Source organism: Corapipo altera, unplaced genomic scaffold (genome assembly GCF_003945725.1).
Source record: "Corapipo altera isolate COAL_440 unplaced genomic scaffold, ASM394572v1 326, whole genome shotgun sequence".
Taxonomy (NCBI): domain Eukaryota; kingdom Metazoa; phylum Chordata; class Aves; order Passeriformes; family Pipridae; genus Corapipo; species Corapipo altera.
In genome coordinates, this window is record NW_020884945.1 from 1,864,347 (window position 1) to 1,881,058 (window position 16,712).

The following is a 16,712-nucleotide window of genomic DNA, read 5'->3' on the forward strand; positions in this document are numbered from 1 at the left end:
AGCAACTGTGCTGCATCAGCTCTGACTGGGTGATTGCGGCAGGGACAGATCCTGGCCACCGACTCACAGACCACCGAGCTAAGAAACCCACCAACCCAAAAGAAGAGAAAAACCGAGCATGTGGACTAATTAGCATGAGAAGTGAGAGAATAATTAACTAATATTAATTAATAAGAGACTATGTAACTTGTAGCCTCTGAACACTGATTCATTTCTTTGCTAAAATGTGTAAATAGTAAAAAGTTTTGATAGCTGGGGTGCTTGATACCAGCTGGTACCCAGGCTTGCACAACTCTGGAACAGATAACCAGTGTCTGTCCCGAGTGTGTCATTACTGGCTTGTTGCAGACTGGGTAACGAATCCGATTTTTGTGGACAACACTGTGTCTGTCACCCGTTCGGAACACGCTGGCGGGGTGTTGGACCGGACGCTGTGCAGCGTTGCCCTGCAGCCCCGGCCGCGCCGTGCCGGCTGAGGGGCGCTGGGCAGGGCGGGCTCGGGGGCGGTGCCGCCATCGCTCCCCTCCCTCAGGGCGCGCGCGCCCTCCCCTCAGGGCTCCGCCAATGGCGCGGCTCCAGCTCGCCGCGCTCCCGCAGGCTCAGCCAATGGGAGGCCGGTGCCGGGCGCGTGCCGGCGGCTCGGCCAGTGGGCGCGGCGCGGGCGGGGCGGTGCTGCCGGCGGGGCGGGGCGGAGCGGGGCGGCCATGGCGGCACTGCCGGTGCCGCTGCCGGTGCTGGCTATCGCCGCGCTGCTGCTCTTGGGCTGCCGCGGGCCCGGGGCCGCGGGCCAGAGGCGGAAGGAGGTGAGACCTCGCTGGGAGCCCCGTGGGCAGCTGCTGGGGCGGGTTCCCGCCGGGCCAGGGGGGCTCGGGGCAGGGCCCGGCGGGGCGGCCCGGCCCGGCCTTACAGCGGCTCCCCGCCCTCAGGCGCGGCCGGCTCTGAGGGGAACCCGCGGGCGCGGCTGCGACCGAGTGTCTTTAATTCCAGGTTCTTCGGTTCTCGTTAGGAGCACTGTTCGAGTGTTGTCTTCCTCCTGCACGGGATTTGGGGCGGAGAGGATGGGTGGTCTTTGGTTGTAATCACGAAGGTGCAACTTATTTCCACACTTTTGACTCCTAGGGTTTGGAAAGATCCCTCTGTATAAGTGTTTATACTTGTGTCAGTTTTATATATATATATATATATATATATCTATTTAGTCTTGTATAAGTTGTAAGTCAAAGAAGGGTAGTTTATTATTTTTATTATTATTATCATGGTGGGATTCTTGGGGTTGCCCTGTGCAGGGCCAGGAGTTGCCCTTTGATGGTCCTACTGGGTCTCTCCAAATGAGGATATTCTGTGATTTTTTCCACTGAAGTATTTATCTCAAGAAGGGTTTTAATAAAGAGTAGAGGAGTGCTTTATGGTAAATGTAACATTTGGGAGTCTGTCAGTCTAATACATCTTTGTATAATGTTATAGAATTGGTTGGCTCCTTTTTAAGGAATGTTTTAGTGTTGAGTGCTCCTGAGTTCCTCAGATATGTTCTGAATCAAATTTTTTTTCCAGCAGTGCTGAAAATGAGATGTTGAGCTTACTACTGTAGAGCTTCTATCTCTGGTGTTGATTCCACTGCGACAAGTTTTGGAATCTGAAACAGTTTGATGCTTGGTTTTGAATAAATGCAGCGGAGGGATTGGGGCAGTTTGTACAGCTGAAAGAAATCTTGCAGTTAGCAGCACAAGGGAGGACTAGTGAGCTGAGGGACTTCACCAGCATGTGTCACACTGAGTGCTTAGCTCTGTGTGCATTACCAAGTGGTTGAGATCACAAATACTGACACGAGTGCCAAAAGCATCTGTGATTGCCTTCCAGAGTGAAGTATCACATCGTCTGGCCTGTGTTGTTAGGAAATACAGTGCACATATTTGTTACACCAAATCTAAAAACCTTCAAGGTTGTGCTGTGAGACTGGAAAAAAGAAACAATGATGTTCCTCTGACTTTGTTTTCAGATGGTGTTATCAGAAAAAGTGAACCAGCTGATGGAGTGGGCCAGTAAAAGATCCGTTATCCGAATGAATGGAGACAAATTTCGGCGCCTTGTGAAGGCACCACCCAGGAATTACTCGGTGATTGTGATGTTCACTGCTCTTCAGCCTCACAGACAGTGTGTTGTGTGCAAGTATGGGCTCCATTTGGTCGTAAATTAGAACTTGAAAGTCATCAGATGCTTTGTAGGAAATGAAATTTAAGAATAGGGTTGAACTTTCACATGTGTAGGAGGAATATAAATGGCAGGTTATAATAGGATTGTCTTTGAAATTTAATGTGTGGGAATATATGTGTAATGTGTATGTAAGAAAACAACATAATCCTTAGTTTTATCTCCCTCCCAAAATATAATCCCTGCATTGCAGAAACAGTATTTACACTGATAACTGCTGGAGAAAGGGTGAAAGCTCAGCTTTCCTGGCACGAGCTGCTGAAGAAATGTTTGTAGAATTACTGCTGGCCATACAGCCTAAAAGTTGTTTGGCACTTATTTATTTACAGTTATAATTTCCTGGATCCTTAACCATATTATGGCTTTCCTGTATTAATCTGGAGGTGGCAGAGGTCTGTAAGGGTGATTTTTATACCTTGTCAGTTGAAATTACTGGTTTGCCATCCTCTGACATGGAAAGGAGGGCACACCCCGCCGTGTTTTGGTGCTCTGTGGACAAACAAATCAGGAACAGCTGGGTTTCATTTCACATTTCAATTAGAAATTCCCTCTGCCTGTGCTCACAGACTCCACAGATCTTGCCCTTGCATTTGAAAAAGCAGCAGTGCCAAATGCTTCACCTGACTGTAGATGAGTGTTTGAGCTAAAACTTTTTCTTAAATCCTGAAAGTAAAACTTCCTTTTTAACAGTAGAAACCTGGGGGGGGAAATACACCTATTGATAGAGTGGGTAGGCACAGCTCCCTCAGCTTTATAACCTGTGTTCTGGACAAACCCATGATACAGCATCTCTCTCGCTGTGTTTTCCAGGCAAGCTGATGAGGAATACCAGATTCTGGCAAACTCCTGGAGATATTCCAGTGCATTTACCAACAAGATTTTTTTTGCTATGGTGGATTTTGATGAAGGCTCAGATGTGTTTCAGATGGTAATGTCTTTCTCTTTCTCTTCTAACATGGTTTTTAACTTGGGTTTTGGGCAAGAAGGTAAAGATGTATACAAAATCGAGTGTTACAGTAATTAAAGAATGAAAGGTTAGAGGCTGCCACTCAGAATAGGAGAGCAGAGGACTGGAGCATGGAGTTGGGAGGAAAATTAGCAGAACTGACAGATCTGGAATAGGCACAAGGAATGGATTGGTTTCTCTGATTGTTCTTTTTTCCCCTGAGTTTGTCTCCTGTAATTCTTAATGGAATTCTCCTGTGGTACGTGAAGAGCCAGGATATAAAGCACTGATGTCGTTAAAAACAGCTGTTGCAATTTTTAAATTAGTAGAGAATAATAGATTAGGCTTTTGGAATGGTTTAACTAATTTCTTTCCAAGTACCCAGTCATTTTTCTCTTGTGTTAACGTTATGTTACCACATTTTTTCTAAAGGTGTGAGAACATTCCATGTACACTTGGAATTGTAGGTCACATTAACAGTTCATTGTAGTCTTGTAGATGTTAATTTTTTTTTTAAGACATACTACTGTCTATTTAAAAGCTACAATTTAGGCAATGATATTTTAGGAATTGGAAGCTTTTGGACTGGAGAGTTGGAGAGGGATGTCTTTTTATTATTCCTGTTAATTTTTTCCTTAGTATTAAATTAAAAATGCATTCATCAAGGTATGGCCTTTACAGATTTGTAGAATCATGAATTCCTATTTTGCGGATTTCTTTATTAAAAGTAGAATTTAGAGAAGACACAGATTAAAAAAGTGTGTGAACTACAGAAATGCAAGCTGTGTGCTGTCTTTACTTTTTTAAAAAAAAGTCACCATCAGTTCAGTCGAGCAGTGACTTTTTCTGATTCAACGAGTGCCAGCGTAGCAGGATAGATGTGGAATGGAATTTTGTTACTGAGGCCTTTTCATGGTGCTGTGTTCCCCGTGAACTTCCTCCCTGCAGCTCAACATGAATTCTGCTCCCACCTTCATCAACTTCCCGGCCAAGGGGAAGCCCAAGCGGGGCGACACCTACGAGCTGCAGGTGCGCGGCTTCGCGGCGGAGCAGCTGGCGCGCTGGGTGGCCGACAGGACAGACGTCCACGTGAGTGCCCGGGGACAGCTCTGCCCTGCTCTGCTCTGCCTCCTGGGAAATGGGCCACTTGTGTCCTGTGCCTGACGAGCTGCTCGAAAGAGCTCTTGCCTACAACACCCAGCTCAGACACGACTGCGTCTTGCAGTTTCCTCACATTGTGTCGTTCTGTGTTTGAGATGGTAAAACTCATCGCCTTCCTTCTCACTCCTCTGTTCCTGTGGAAAAAAACCAGTCTTTTAAGAGAGTAAAGGCATGTAACACTGAAGTTACAGTAGTGGGGGAAGAAGCATTGCTTACTTCCCAGGTCAGAATTATTATATAAAAAAATTTGCGTGTGTGATGCTTTTTCCACTCCACTATGTTGTGAGGCTTGTTGGCAGGAGTGCAGCTGTGGTGTGTAATCCTGCTGAGAGGAAATGACTCCCGTGTGCTCTGCTCAGGTCCGTGTGATCAGGCCCCCGAACTACGCGGGGCCGTTGATGCTGGGGCTGCTGCTGGCTGTCATCGGGGGCCTCGTGTACCTGCGGGGCAGCAACCTGGATTTCCTCTACAACAAAACTGGCTGGGCTTTTGCTGCTTTGGTGAGTCATCACAGCTCCTGCCTGCCTCTTGTCGTCAGTCTTCAAAAGCTTCTGTGTTTAAAGATGCTTAAACGGGACAGAGGAAGATGAGGTGCAGTTAATTTTACTTTTTCGTAGACTGATTATTCGATCTTGGTCCTTTCAGCTCAGTGTATGTTTGATTAGATGCCTTTTGTACAAATAAAAGGTAGGACCATGTCTAAACTAAGGTTGTATTCCAAACCAGTGCGTTTTGGCATGAAATGAAAAGATACTGGGTTAAATTTAGAAAAAAATTCCTTATGAAATAGTGTTTCTCCTTTCCTTTTTAGTGTTTTGTGTTAGCAATGACATCAGGCCAGATGTGGAACCACATTAGAGGCCCCCCCTATGCTCATAAGAACCCCCATACAGGACAAGTGGTGAGTCTTGGCTTTGTTTTCTTTTCTGTATTCCTGTTGTATTTCTGTAGAATAAGGCTGATACTAAGAGACAAATCAGAGTGCAAATTCTCCACTTGGCTTCTTTGTTTGTGAGTGAGTGAGGCTCACCTGTGCTGCAGTGAGCAAGGCAAATCAACATATGTCTTGTATGTTTGTTGCACCTTCCACGATGAAGTGATGGTTCCAAATTTCTAACAGCAAAATAAAGGTGTTTGTGTCAAGTCTTGCATGATAAACAGTCCTATTGCTGAGCCTGGCAATTTTATCTTCAACTTGGTCCTGTTAACTGTACACTCATTGAATGACCTCCATATAAAAGCATCTTTCTTCAAGATTCTTGAGGTAAATTAATTTTTAGTGACCTCAGATTGTGAAATTTCTTTCTTGGGAAAAACGAGTTTTAACATAATTTGAAATGCACTGTTCTGTTTGTAATACAGAATGAGATGCACTGTAGAAGTAGTCAGAATGCTTTGAGAGCATTGCATCTCCTCAGGTGCTTACATTTCACATACTGGCTTTACTGATGCTTTTACTCAGGGAATTAATTGGGTGAAAAATCCTTTTGTGGATGGTTAGATGGGTCAGGCACTCTTTATTCTTCCATGGAAAGTGGAACTGCTTATCAAACCTTTTTGTTCCTGCTTAAGTACAACATCACAAACAGTAATGTAAATCTTACCATAAAGGATACAAAAATAGTATTCTTTCACAAATTTCAATCTGTTTGTTAACCCAATTGGTCAGTAAACTATTAATGTAAATAAACTGAGCCAAATTACTCAGTGGAAGTTCTCATTTCAAGTGTTTTCTTGAGAACACTTCCTTTTGTTTCTTCTGTTTCCATCATTTCTCAGCTTTCTTGAGAGTGAAGAATGAAGCTCCAGGGGCACTGGTGGTGATGTTTCTTTTCTTGATATGCCATGACAAAGATTTCAGATGCTTGGCTCTGGAGCCGAGCGAGGCGGGTTCACAGGGTGCTGCTCCTCGGTGCCAGCGGGTGTAACCTGAGCATCTGAGGCAGGGAATGGCTCAGGTTTGGATCCCCGGGGGTGCAGCAGGGCCTAATCCTGGGATTTGCCCAGCTGAATGGAGTCTGCACCAGGAAGGCAGTAGCTGCACTTGCACATAATCCCAATGGTACTCGAGGCTGATTGTCCGTGTTAATAGAAAGAGGATTTTTGATGCTGTCCCAACTCCCCCCCAAAATCAGTGCTCAGCAGTTGAAATTGCTTCTGCTCCAACTTGCACTCAGTCTCCTGAAAGAAACGTGCAGAACCCAATGCCAGGCTCTGGAGATGTTATTAATATGTCAAAGTCAAGCCCAGTCTTTTCTAAATTCAGTTGCTCTGTCTCTTACAGAATTATATCCATGGAAGCAGCCAAGCCCAGTTTGTGGCAGAAACCCACATTGTCCTGCTGTTCAGTATCCTTCCTGGGAGAAGCACCTGGATGATTGTTTGGTCACTTAGGCTGCTGCCTTTCCTATGGCACTTTGTCATGGCTGTAACTGGCACCCACTGCTGATGCAGGAGCTTGTAGAGCCTTTCTGCATTGACAGCTGTGCTTTCCCGTGCCTGTGATCTTTCAGTTGAATATGAAAATGTTTGCAGCTTTCTCACCACTTTCTGCTTAATCACCAAACTGAATACAGCCTTAAAAATCTGGATCTTTGTGGAATCAGAAGATTCTGTTCCTCTGAGCATGTCTCCAGTCTCACTAATTTTTTGCTTTGGTGTCGAGTTCATTCCTCTGGTACTGAACTTTCTTCTTTTATTTCTTTGCTTACCTTCTTTACTAACAATTTGCTAACCTTCTTTACTAACAAAATGCTAACAAATCAGGATTTTTTTTGAAATGGAAATATTTCTTGATGGTCCTATTGCAGTCAATGATAAATATTTCTCCTTTCATTAAGAGGAGACTTGTGACTGAACATCTGTAGTGAAATGCAATGCAGTCTTTGGGAATTTTGACTTTTGTTCCATTGGATTCACTATTTTGCTTTGCTAGGATTCATTCTTTGCAAATGTCAGATTTTTTTGTGTTATCTGTGCTTCCTTAATTTTACAAGCTTTTAATTTTTTTTTAATGGAAGAATTAGAAGAGAAATCTTGCCACTTGAAAGATAGCCTGTTAGAATAAATACTGTGTTTAATTTGTTCTGTTAGCTGAGTAAAATGCAGAGGCTGAATTCCTTTGGGGATTTTCCAGTGGAGTAGGAGTGGACTGAGCTCTCTGGAAAGGAGTGCTGCTTCATTACAAGCTGAGATAATAAATGCACGGGTTTCATTTTTTCCTCGAGACCTTCCAGTTTGTATTTTAACCTTTACATTTATCTTCTCTTAAAAGTTGACATCGTGAATACTTTTCCATTGCTTTTGTTCCCCCCGTAGTTACTGGTTTGGCTGAGAAGCCTTGGATTTTTTCCAGTGAGTTCTAATGCTCCAGGTATGGTGTGGGAGCTGAATTTAGGAGATTAGGAATGTATTCTTTGGAGTCTATTGAACTTTGTTGGTTTATCCTTAAACAGTGTTTGTAGATGGTGGTGTTACTTTAGGAATGGTCCTTCTCCATGAAGCTGCTACTTCTGACATGGATGTGGGGAAAAGAAAGAGTAAGTGCTGATACTTTTCTCTCTAAGGGAAGGCATATTCAGTGAAGGTGTTTGAGAGGCTATGTAACAGAAATGCTTTTGCACTGTGGGGTTTTCTACACTTTCCACCCCTAAGCCAAAGAGAACCCTTTAGATTTTTGACAGTATTTGGAGTTGCTTAGCAAATTGCAAGGTAAACTCCAAGCCCACTTGGCAGATGGAAAGATCTAAAGATGCTTTGCAGCACTTTACTTAGCAAGGGGGAGAAGAAGGGACTTTTTTCTTAAAGCAGTTGTATAAAATTGATTTACAGAAGGAATTTGAAAGCAAATGGTTGTAAATTTAGTTTTTCTCAATGACTCTAAGAGAGGCCTCATGTGGCCAAATCTGTAAATATCCCGGGAGGCTTTTGAAAACCCCAGTGACTGTGGTGTTTGTGGGGTCAGCTGTCAGGTTACCACTCTCACTGTGCCTCTCTTGCAGTCATGTGCATTGCTGGCATTGGCTTGGTGGTGCTGTTCTTCAGCTGGCTGCTGTCTGTCTTCAGATCCAAGTACCACGGCTACCCCTACAGGTACAGCACTGGAGCTCTGGGACCTCGGCTGGGAGGAGACACTCTTCTAAAACTGCTCCACTTCTTTCCTAAAGAGTGGCAATACTGGTTGATATAATCACCAGAAATAACAGAATTTAGTGGATACTGTGATTTTTTTAGTCTGGCCAAAGGAAAGATTGTGGAGCTCTCCTTTTCATGCCATTGCATATAATGAAATATTTCTATTTTCATAATGGTATCTCAGCCAGTTTATGCTGAAAACAAGTCTCTTTTTACCTCCACTTTTCTCTCATCTTGATTATTAATCCTTGTTTGTGAGAACAAGGAGGTTTCCTGATGCTTTAAAGCTTCCTACATTTTGGATTGCTTCTGTAGAGAGTCTAATACTATTAATTGGCTGCTTTATATATGTATATGATCAATATAGATATCTTAAGTGTGCTTACTACCTTTTATGCATTTTGAAGGAATAAATACATGCTGAGGGACCAGCTTCTAATCATTTCACCTTCTGCTAGGAGTTTAATTTGTCAGGAAGGCTAATCTCATAGGCAGATATCTCCTTTCTATGAGAAATCAGTTTTTATTTAAAAATATCTAAACAATAAAACTTGTTATTTCATGAATATGTTTCTCAAGACCAGAAAAGGGCTGAACTTATTGCCTGTTTAGTAACTGGTCAGCTTTTATTCTGGTTTGTGCAATGGTTTTTTGTACTCCTGCTGACTTTGTTGAAGGGAAGATGTGGATGTCTTTGTATTTCAGTTACTAGCAAACACACTTTTGAGCAACTTCACAGCTGTTTTTGTTGTAGTTGCATCAGGCCCAGTTTCTCATTCTGGTTTTCTTGGCATACACGACAGCTGAGTGGAATGTTGCACACCTTTATTTCTTACAAAATTAATAACAGTGTTTGTTATTTTGTTCTTGCAGTTTCCTAATGAGTTAAAGGATTCCAGAGTCTGTAACATCAGGAAGGTGGTGGCTCTGAAGTTGGGTGTAATGGAAGGAAGAGCTCAATGTGTGGTTGGTGCTACCTCTGCTTACACTGAACGAGATAGTGAAACACTGAACCAAAGACCACGTGTAGTGCCTTAAATAAAACAAGCAATTTGCTCTGAAGGACACAGAGTATTAAGATGCAATCTCTCTTTCATAAGCTTTACATCTTCTTAAGCAACTCTACTTGTAGTGAAATTCAAAATGTAATGCTTAAAACTGCATTTCCATAGACTAACTAGAAACAGGGCTTTAAATTCACTGGGATAATCTGTTGCTTTTCCCCTCAAATATTTATCGCTTTATTTCCTGTTTGTACATAGCAGGTGACAGCAGCATCTCTTGTCATGCCTTTTCATGGCTGAGGAAACACCATCATGTACTTGGAAATCTTTTCCTTCAGTCTGTGTGCAACCCTTGGAGCATACTACAGATTCCAGTGTGGAATGTGCATATCCTAGAGCTGTGTCTCATTTTTGAGAAGAGTTCTTAACTGCTGTATGATGCAAGAGGTTGTTTCACAGATGAAGGGAGAATTTTCAGTGGGTAGAACTGAGTTAATAATTCAGTTATTCATTAAAAACTTCTTTTGCCAAATGCTGAAACTGCAATGTTTAAGTTGTAAACTGAGTCTCAGCTGAAAAAAGTGTTCTTATGCTGACCAACACTCAAAAATACAAACCAAAACTACAAAGGTAACTGGCTATGTGTGGCATGAATTAAAAGTTGCTAACTGGCTTTCAAGTTGCTGCTCAGAGCTCTGGCAAACCAACAGATACCAGATTTCTGGTCTCTTTGTAAGTTCTTACATTTTCCACTTATTTTCTCCGAAGTTTTTACCCTTGGGGAGGACGTGGGAGAGAGGAATCTGTGTCCCAGGATAAATGTTGCTCCCCCAGGACAGATTTGTTAGCCTTACAATGGAATGCATGTGCTTTTTGCTCTCTCCTTTTGTTCTCTCACCTTACAAAGATATTTTGCCTTAAGAATTCCTGAATTAAGAATACCTTGTGCCTCAGCCCAAACTGCACGTGTGCTACGGGAAATCTTTGCAGCCTGATTCAGTAACACTTCCTTCTGCAGGCTGTGGTGGCCTTGGAGGTTACTAGAAAATATGAGACTTTTGTCTCCTGCTTCTTCCTCTCCCCTGTCTTAAGGGGTGACAGAATTTGGATGCTTTAGATTGACTCTGGGAAAGGACAATATCATTCCAAGTAGAATGTTATTCTTACGCAGTCGTACTAAATTAACACACATCTCAAGTGCCTTAACTTCACTAATTTAGTTGTTTGATGTTTCAACTTGTTGAGATGCATTTTTCTATGCCATACAGAATGATAAGCCTTAGTGGAATGGATAAATTGTGTGCCTGGCTGGATTTTGGACAAGTCTCAATAAAATTTTTTAGTCTAATCCATGCTCCTGTGTCTTTTGAACTTTAACATAGAACAAATCAAACCAACCTCTTTTCTTCCACTGTTGCTTCAATGTGTTGATAATAGACTGTATAAAGACCCCCAGGATGGCTGAGTGGGGTGTGTGTGAGTGGCATGGATGCATTTGTGTGGAAAATTACAGCCCAGGATCTCAACACCAGGGAGCTGCTCATGTAGCCAGCTAATAACATAAAGATTGCATGGTTGTGACTTGTCTTTGGCAGCTGTCCTGTGGTGAAAATCTTGGCTTCCTGGAGTCCTAGACAGATCAGCTAACAGTGTTTCTGGAGGTGGAATCTCTGCACTGTAAATTTGCCTGGAACAACTTGGTACTGCTGTGCCTGTGGCTTGTTTTCCTGCCCTGTTGGTAAAATGTTCCCAATAAACCTTTAGGTTGGTGGTACTGCAGTCATGAGCAGTACAGGTGAAAGTGGCTTACAGTCTCTTTCTAAGGAGATAAGAGTTTTTCTAAAACTTTCAGAATTGTTTCTAATTCTTCTGACATGGTGCATAATTTATTCTGTTCCTCTAAAACCATCTTGTCATACATTGACTAAGGTTAAACAGTTGCACATCATACAGGTGGGTCATGTTCCACTTAAGATGGTCAAGACACTGAGAGTTTTGGATTTTCCTCCTTTTCCATGCTGACATATGAGATGAAAGTAATGTCTCCTTTCTCCAACAATTTTTCTGCTCTCTAGGCTGAAACTGAAGTGCATGGAGGAAGGAACAAGTGTGGTAGTGGAGCAGAAGATCCAAGTGCAGGACTGGTAGCAGGTTTAGAGAGGATGAATTCTGGAAAAATTTGACTTGTGCAGCAGTTGGCAGGTAATGGGCAGCACTAATTGGTGCCAGAGTGACTCTTTGGGACACTGGCTCTTGCAGCTCACTGGTCAGTGTGACACAGCCTGGCCCAGCAGAACAAAGGTGGATGAGGCACTCGAGATCTGGTGTGGGAAAGCTGGGTATTGCTGAGGCCATCTCCTCAGAGGGTGAGTCATTAAACAGCTCAGAAATGCCCTAAAAGCTCACCTTGAGAGAACACTTAAAGGGAGGAAATGGCATATTCTGTAGCTGAAAATGAACTGTGTGGTTCCGTTAATGTGGTTGGTCTCAGAAATTGCTACTTTCTTCTGCTTTTGAGGTGGAACTGTGGTGTATTCAAAAGATATTTTGGAATAATAGCTAGAAATAATTTAGGGAGTTCTCTGGGTTAAGTGCAAGGAAAGATAGTAAATTTAATTGGATTAATCTGTGTAATGGTTTGCGTTATGTACAATTTGCAGTAAGCTCCTGTCTTCAGACCATTCTATGTGCTGCTGCATGAGCCCTGGCACAGGTTGGGCAGAGAAGCTGTGGCTGCCCCATCCCTGGAAGTGTCCAAGGCCAGGTTGGACGGGGCTTGGAGCAACCTGGGATAGTGAAAGATGTCCCTGCCTGTCGGAGGACAGAAATTGTGTGAACAATTTCTATTGCATTTCTGAGACCTTCACCTTGGCATGGCTGGGTGCAGACAGTACAAAAATACTGCGCCACTAATATGGCTGCAGGCCTTGTGCCAAGGTGAAGGAGGAGTTGTTCTGGCAGGAAAACAAGTTTTATGGACACCTGCTGTTATCCAATTGGTGCTGTACACCACAGTATGTTTTCCTTATGTATCCAATGTAACCTGGGGAAGAATCACATGTCTCTGTGCCACAGGCAGCATATAAGCTGCCTTTCCTCTGATAAAGGGGACATTTTTGCCAATCATATTGATTCGTGTGCAATTCTGTCCGAGCCTCTCCACCGTTACCTGCCCGTGGTGGGGGGTGGAATGGGATGAGCTTTAAGATCCCTTCCAGGCAAACCATTCCATGATTCCATGATGGTGGTGCCTAGTGGTCATTCCTGCATTTAATCCTTTAACATGCTCCTTGAGCAGGTGCTCTTCAGGGGCAGTATCGATGGGGAGGCATGAACATAATGCTCACAGGCCATTATGGTCGGCAGTATGTCAATTTATTATTTAAATCAGTTAACTTTTATACAGTTTAGTTTGTTTGGGGCACATGCTTACAATAAGGTGATTGGATAGCTCAGTCTGTGCACATGTCTCATGTCTCCAGTTCATTGGACCTGATGTTCTGTCCACGCGATCTGAAATCATCCTTGGCATAGAAACCTCCTTCTAATTAATCTGCTTTTAGAGTTTTACTAAATTTGCAGGTGTTTCATTGTCTTCAGTTTCTCAAGGTTTTCTTTCTATAAACATATTATGTTCTCAAACCTTATGATTAGACACACAGCTAACAAGTATAAACATCACATATTTTCACACAGTCTATAAGTATACAGCTTGTCACTTCCATGGCAAGCAAGGCCAATTGTTCAGAGAAATCTCTCTGTTCTGGCGACAGGGCAGAACTGCTTAGTCCTCCAGCAAGATGGAAGATGTGCTCAGCTCTGCATCAGTCTGTTCTTGGTGCTCATGCAAATAACCTTAATTAGTCACCTGGCTGGTGGTGTCTGTGGCTGAGGGTACAGGTGCAGTCACTGGATTAAGATTCACAGTCAACCATGAGGGTAAGAGCAAGTTTTGCTTTTTGGCAGGTAATGGGAGGCCCATCCATGTCTTAATGAGAGGATGGCTGGCTAGAGGCTTCAGGAGGAAAATGGAGGTGCTTTTATGGTCACAACTCTTCAGTGATTTTACAGCAAGGCTTGTTCTGAGCCTCGTTAAAAATGTGTAACAGTAAATGCAGCAGGTACTTTCTGCTTCCTAGTCTATATTCCTGACAAATCAAAGTAGGAGTTTTAGAAGTAGTGAAGAAAGTCAATTGCTGAACTTCCTAAGCATTTGGAACATCCAGAGAAAATCAGATGCCTGAACGGCTTGTGCCTGTTTGGATGTGCTGCCCAGGACATCAGATTATGCCAAATCTCGTGGCATTTTGTAGCTAAACTTTGTTGGGAGAAAATAATGATCCATAGTGTTCCTTCAAGATTTAATGTCAGTGGCTTGTGGTAGTCTGGTTTTAAAAATATCCACTTGATAACGGAAAGCCATTTAGGCTTAAATCAGGTTTAAGAAGTAAAAATTTACACGTGCTTTCACCTGCTGCGAGAAATAATTCTCACAGAGCATTTGGAAAAGTACTGGCACTTGGTTTCTGTGTTGAGCCTTGATGTTTGCTGCTTTCTAGTGCTGAAAAGGTTCAATTCTCAACTACAAACCACTGCTCAACTGATTCCATGCTGTCACTTTGAGCTTTACCGAGGGGAATAGAGTAACAGCAAAACAAAGAGCAAACCCAGGCCCCTCAGTGAGCATCATCTGGTTTCAGTTTTGTCATGCTTTTTGTCTGATGAATAGAGAAGGAATTTCATTGCACATAATCTGTTCCATTTAACAGCTCAGATCTTGTCCATTCCTACAAAATTAATTTAGGCATAGTGTTTTATTGGTCTGGATTAATTATGCTGCTTTTATCACAGATAATGTGCAAAAGATATATATGTAGTTTGTATTTCTAGGTTAGAAGCACATCAAGTTATTAAAATATTCTCTTGTCAGTTTATAACTATACATGTCTTTCAGCCATTTTCCTTAAAAGTAGGCTAATATGTACTTAAGAAAACTAATTACTATCATTATGAAAAGAAATAATCGGTGTGATGAGACTTTACAGTGGCCCTTGGTTTGTCCTGAAAACTGAGCTGTGATTCCTGGTTCTCCAAGGTCTGCTGGAGCAGGCAGCAGTGTGGGAGTGCTGGGGGAAGGGGGTCCTGTGTGCTGGGCAAACTTAGCTGGGTGGAGGCCTGGTGGATGGGCAAAGTGTTTCCCTACAGATGCACTTGGTATCTGTCCCATGGCCTTCAGTGTGCTTCTACCTTCTGGTTTTTGACAACCTCCTGACAATGTCAGGGTTTGTCTACTGGAGTAATTGCTGGGAGATGGAAACATTTCCACTTTTATCTCAAACCTTTTCTCATGTTAGGATCCCTTTTTCATGTGTGACTTCAGATATAAGGTATGAATTGGAGACAATTAAATATGGGCTTTAAACTGCTTTCAAATACCTTCTTCCATCTCCCAAGGAAATAGTAGAGGAATAAAATATTGCAGAGTAATAGTAATGAAGCTGTGTTGTTATGCTTAATCAGTCAGATATTTGTCAGCATTATGGACTAAATCCCTTGAGGAGGAAAATGAATGTTTTGTGTTCTTATTTCAATCACACAGTTGGAATCCTAATGCAGAGCTAAGACCAGGTAATGCTTCCGGTTTCCTTCATCTGACTGGTGGCAATTTGTGATGGAATTTGCAGCAGTCAGTTAACAGGGATTTAGTTTTTTCCTTCTGAAACTGAGTGAGAATGCAGGCAACATTTGGTCTTCTCCAAGCGTAGCATTGGCCACGGGGTAAGTTTGGTAACAAAGCTGCAGTTAAACCTCTGGTATTACTAAATTGCAATTACAGGATGTAGCTCTTGGGTAAAATGTTACATTTCTAACGCGAATTGTGGTTAGACCCATTTGTAGAATCTCCCTGGAACGTGTGAGCTTGTACGTGCTGAGGTGTGAAAGTGCTATTGATTCTGATATTGTTGCCTCTGCAAATGAAACGGGTGTTTAAGGATGATTTGCTTGGATGTTTTCTTATGTTTCATACACTGCTTTATGAACACAGGCGAGTTGGTACATTCTAGTTTTTCTTTAGTTTCTGCAGAAAAATTAATTAATTTTCAAAACTGGTTTTCTTTATAAAATGAATAATACTTGTCACCTCCTTCAGATTCTGTGTGATACTGGACGTGGTTTTGGTGGTTCGTTCTGGTTTGGTCGTGTGGGGAGATGGAATTTCTCACAAAACCTCAGCCAGTGGAGTCTGGTCACCTTCTCACGAAAGTCTGTGACTGCTTTCTCTTGGAATAGGGCTGTATTCCAATCCCCCTCCTTTCACACATAACATCTGACAGGAGTGTAGAAGCTGCTGGTACCAGCAGGGACGATGGTCTTGGGGTACTCAGGTGAAGCTGCCAAGGATGGGTTTCCTTGTCTGTTTAAAGAAAAACGTAGCCAAGGTGGGCTGAGGCTGCAGCAGGAGGGGAGACTTGGGGCTGCTCAGGTGAGACCTCGGCCGTTCTCAGTGTCGGTCACATCACCCCAGTCTGGCTGTCTCTACTTGGGGAACTTTCCTCCCAAGCTTCATGTCCTGGGTTCATGTCCTGCTGAGCTGTGAGTGCAATGGTTGATCGATCCCCGCAGGGGAGAGGGTCATTCTTGTGATCCCCATGGAGGAGGAGGGTCATTTTGGTGATCTCTGCAGGAACCAAGGGTCATTCTTGTGATCCCCATGGAGGAAGAGGGTCACTCAGGTGACCCCTGAAGAGGCTGAGCATGATCCCTGTTGAGGAGGAGGATCGCTCTGGGGCTGTTACTGGAGTTGGGGCTCTAACCCTGAGTAACTGTGTTACTCTTTGTGCGGGTGCTGTGTTTTACCGCGGTGATTCACTCGCTACAGCTGCGTGGGTGTTGCAGAGTGGCCCCGGTGGCCTCTGTGCTGCAGTGGCTCCCGTTGACACCAGCTCTGTCCCCGTGTCCATCCCGTCCGGGGCCGGGCCGGGCCCCCTGCTGGGCACAGGGGGCAATGCACTTTGGTGCGAAATGACGTCACGGGCCCCGCTTCGTGACGCCACCGTGACGTCAGCTCCCTCTCAGCCAATCAGTGCAGGAAAGGTTGGGACGGTGACGTAAACTACCCTAGCAACAGTCGGCGCGGCGCCACCCAATCAGAAAATAGCAGTGGGCGGCCGTGAGCCAATGGGCGCTGTCGGCGGAGGCCGGCGGCGGAGGCCGGCCCGCGGGGCTCACTCCGATAAGATGGCGGCGGCGCTGGCGAT

General features: G+C 43.7%; 1 protein-coding gene across 1 annotated transcript; it reads left to right on the forward strand.

Moving 5' to 3' along the window:
- Positions 1-692: 692 nt before the first annotated feature.
- On the forward strand, positions 693-10,805 carry MAGT1 (magnesium transporter 1). Its single transcript, XM_027662264.1, has 10 exons — positions 693-803; positions 1,997-2,166; positions 3,019-3,136; positions 4,103-4,243; positions 4,675-4,815; positions 5,127-5,216; positions 6,600-6,663; positions 7,780-7,854; positions 8,317-8,407; positions 9,323-10,805. The coding sequence occupies exons 1-10, from the start codon at positions 705-707 to the stop codon at positions 9,336-9,338; spliced, it is 1,005 nt and encodes a 334-aa protein (XP_027518065.1). The 5' UTR covers positions 693-704; the 3' UTR covers positions 9,339-10,805.
- The last annotated feature ends 5,907 nt before the right edge of the window (positions 10,806-16,712 follow it).

Excerpts from the sequence above, each read along its gene's own strand:
- MAGT1 (XM_027662264.1), top strand. The coding sequence starts at position 705 with ATGGCGGCACTGCCGGTGCCGCTGCCGGTGCTGGCTATCGCCGCGCTG. Across the intron at positions 4,244-4,674 it reads CCGACAGGACAGACGTCCAC|GTCCGTGTGATCAGGCCCCC; the intron begins GTGAGTGCCCGG and ends TGCTCTGCTCAG. Across the intron at positions 6,664-7,779 it reads CCACATTGTCCTGCTGTTCA|ATGGTGGTGTTACTTTAGGA; the intron begins GTATCCTTCCTG and ends CAGTGTTTGTAG.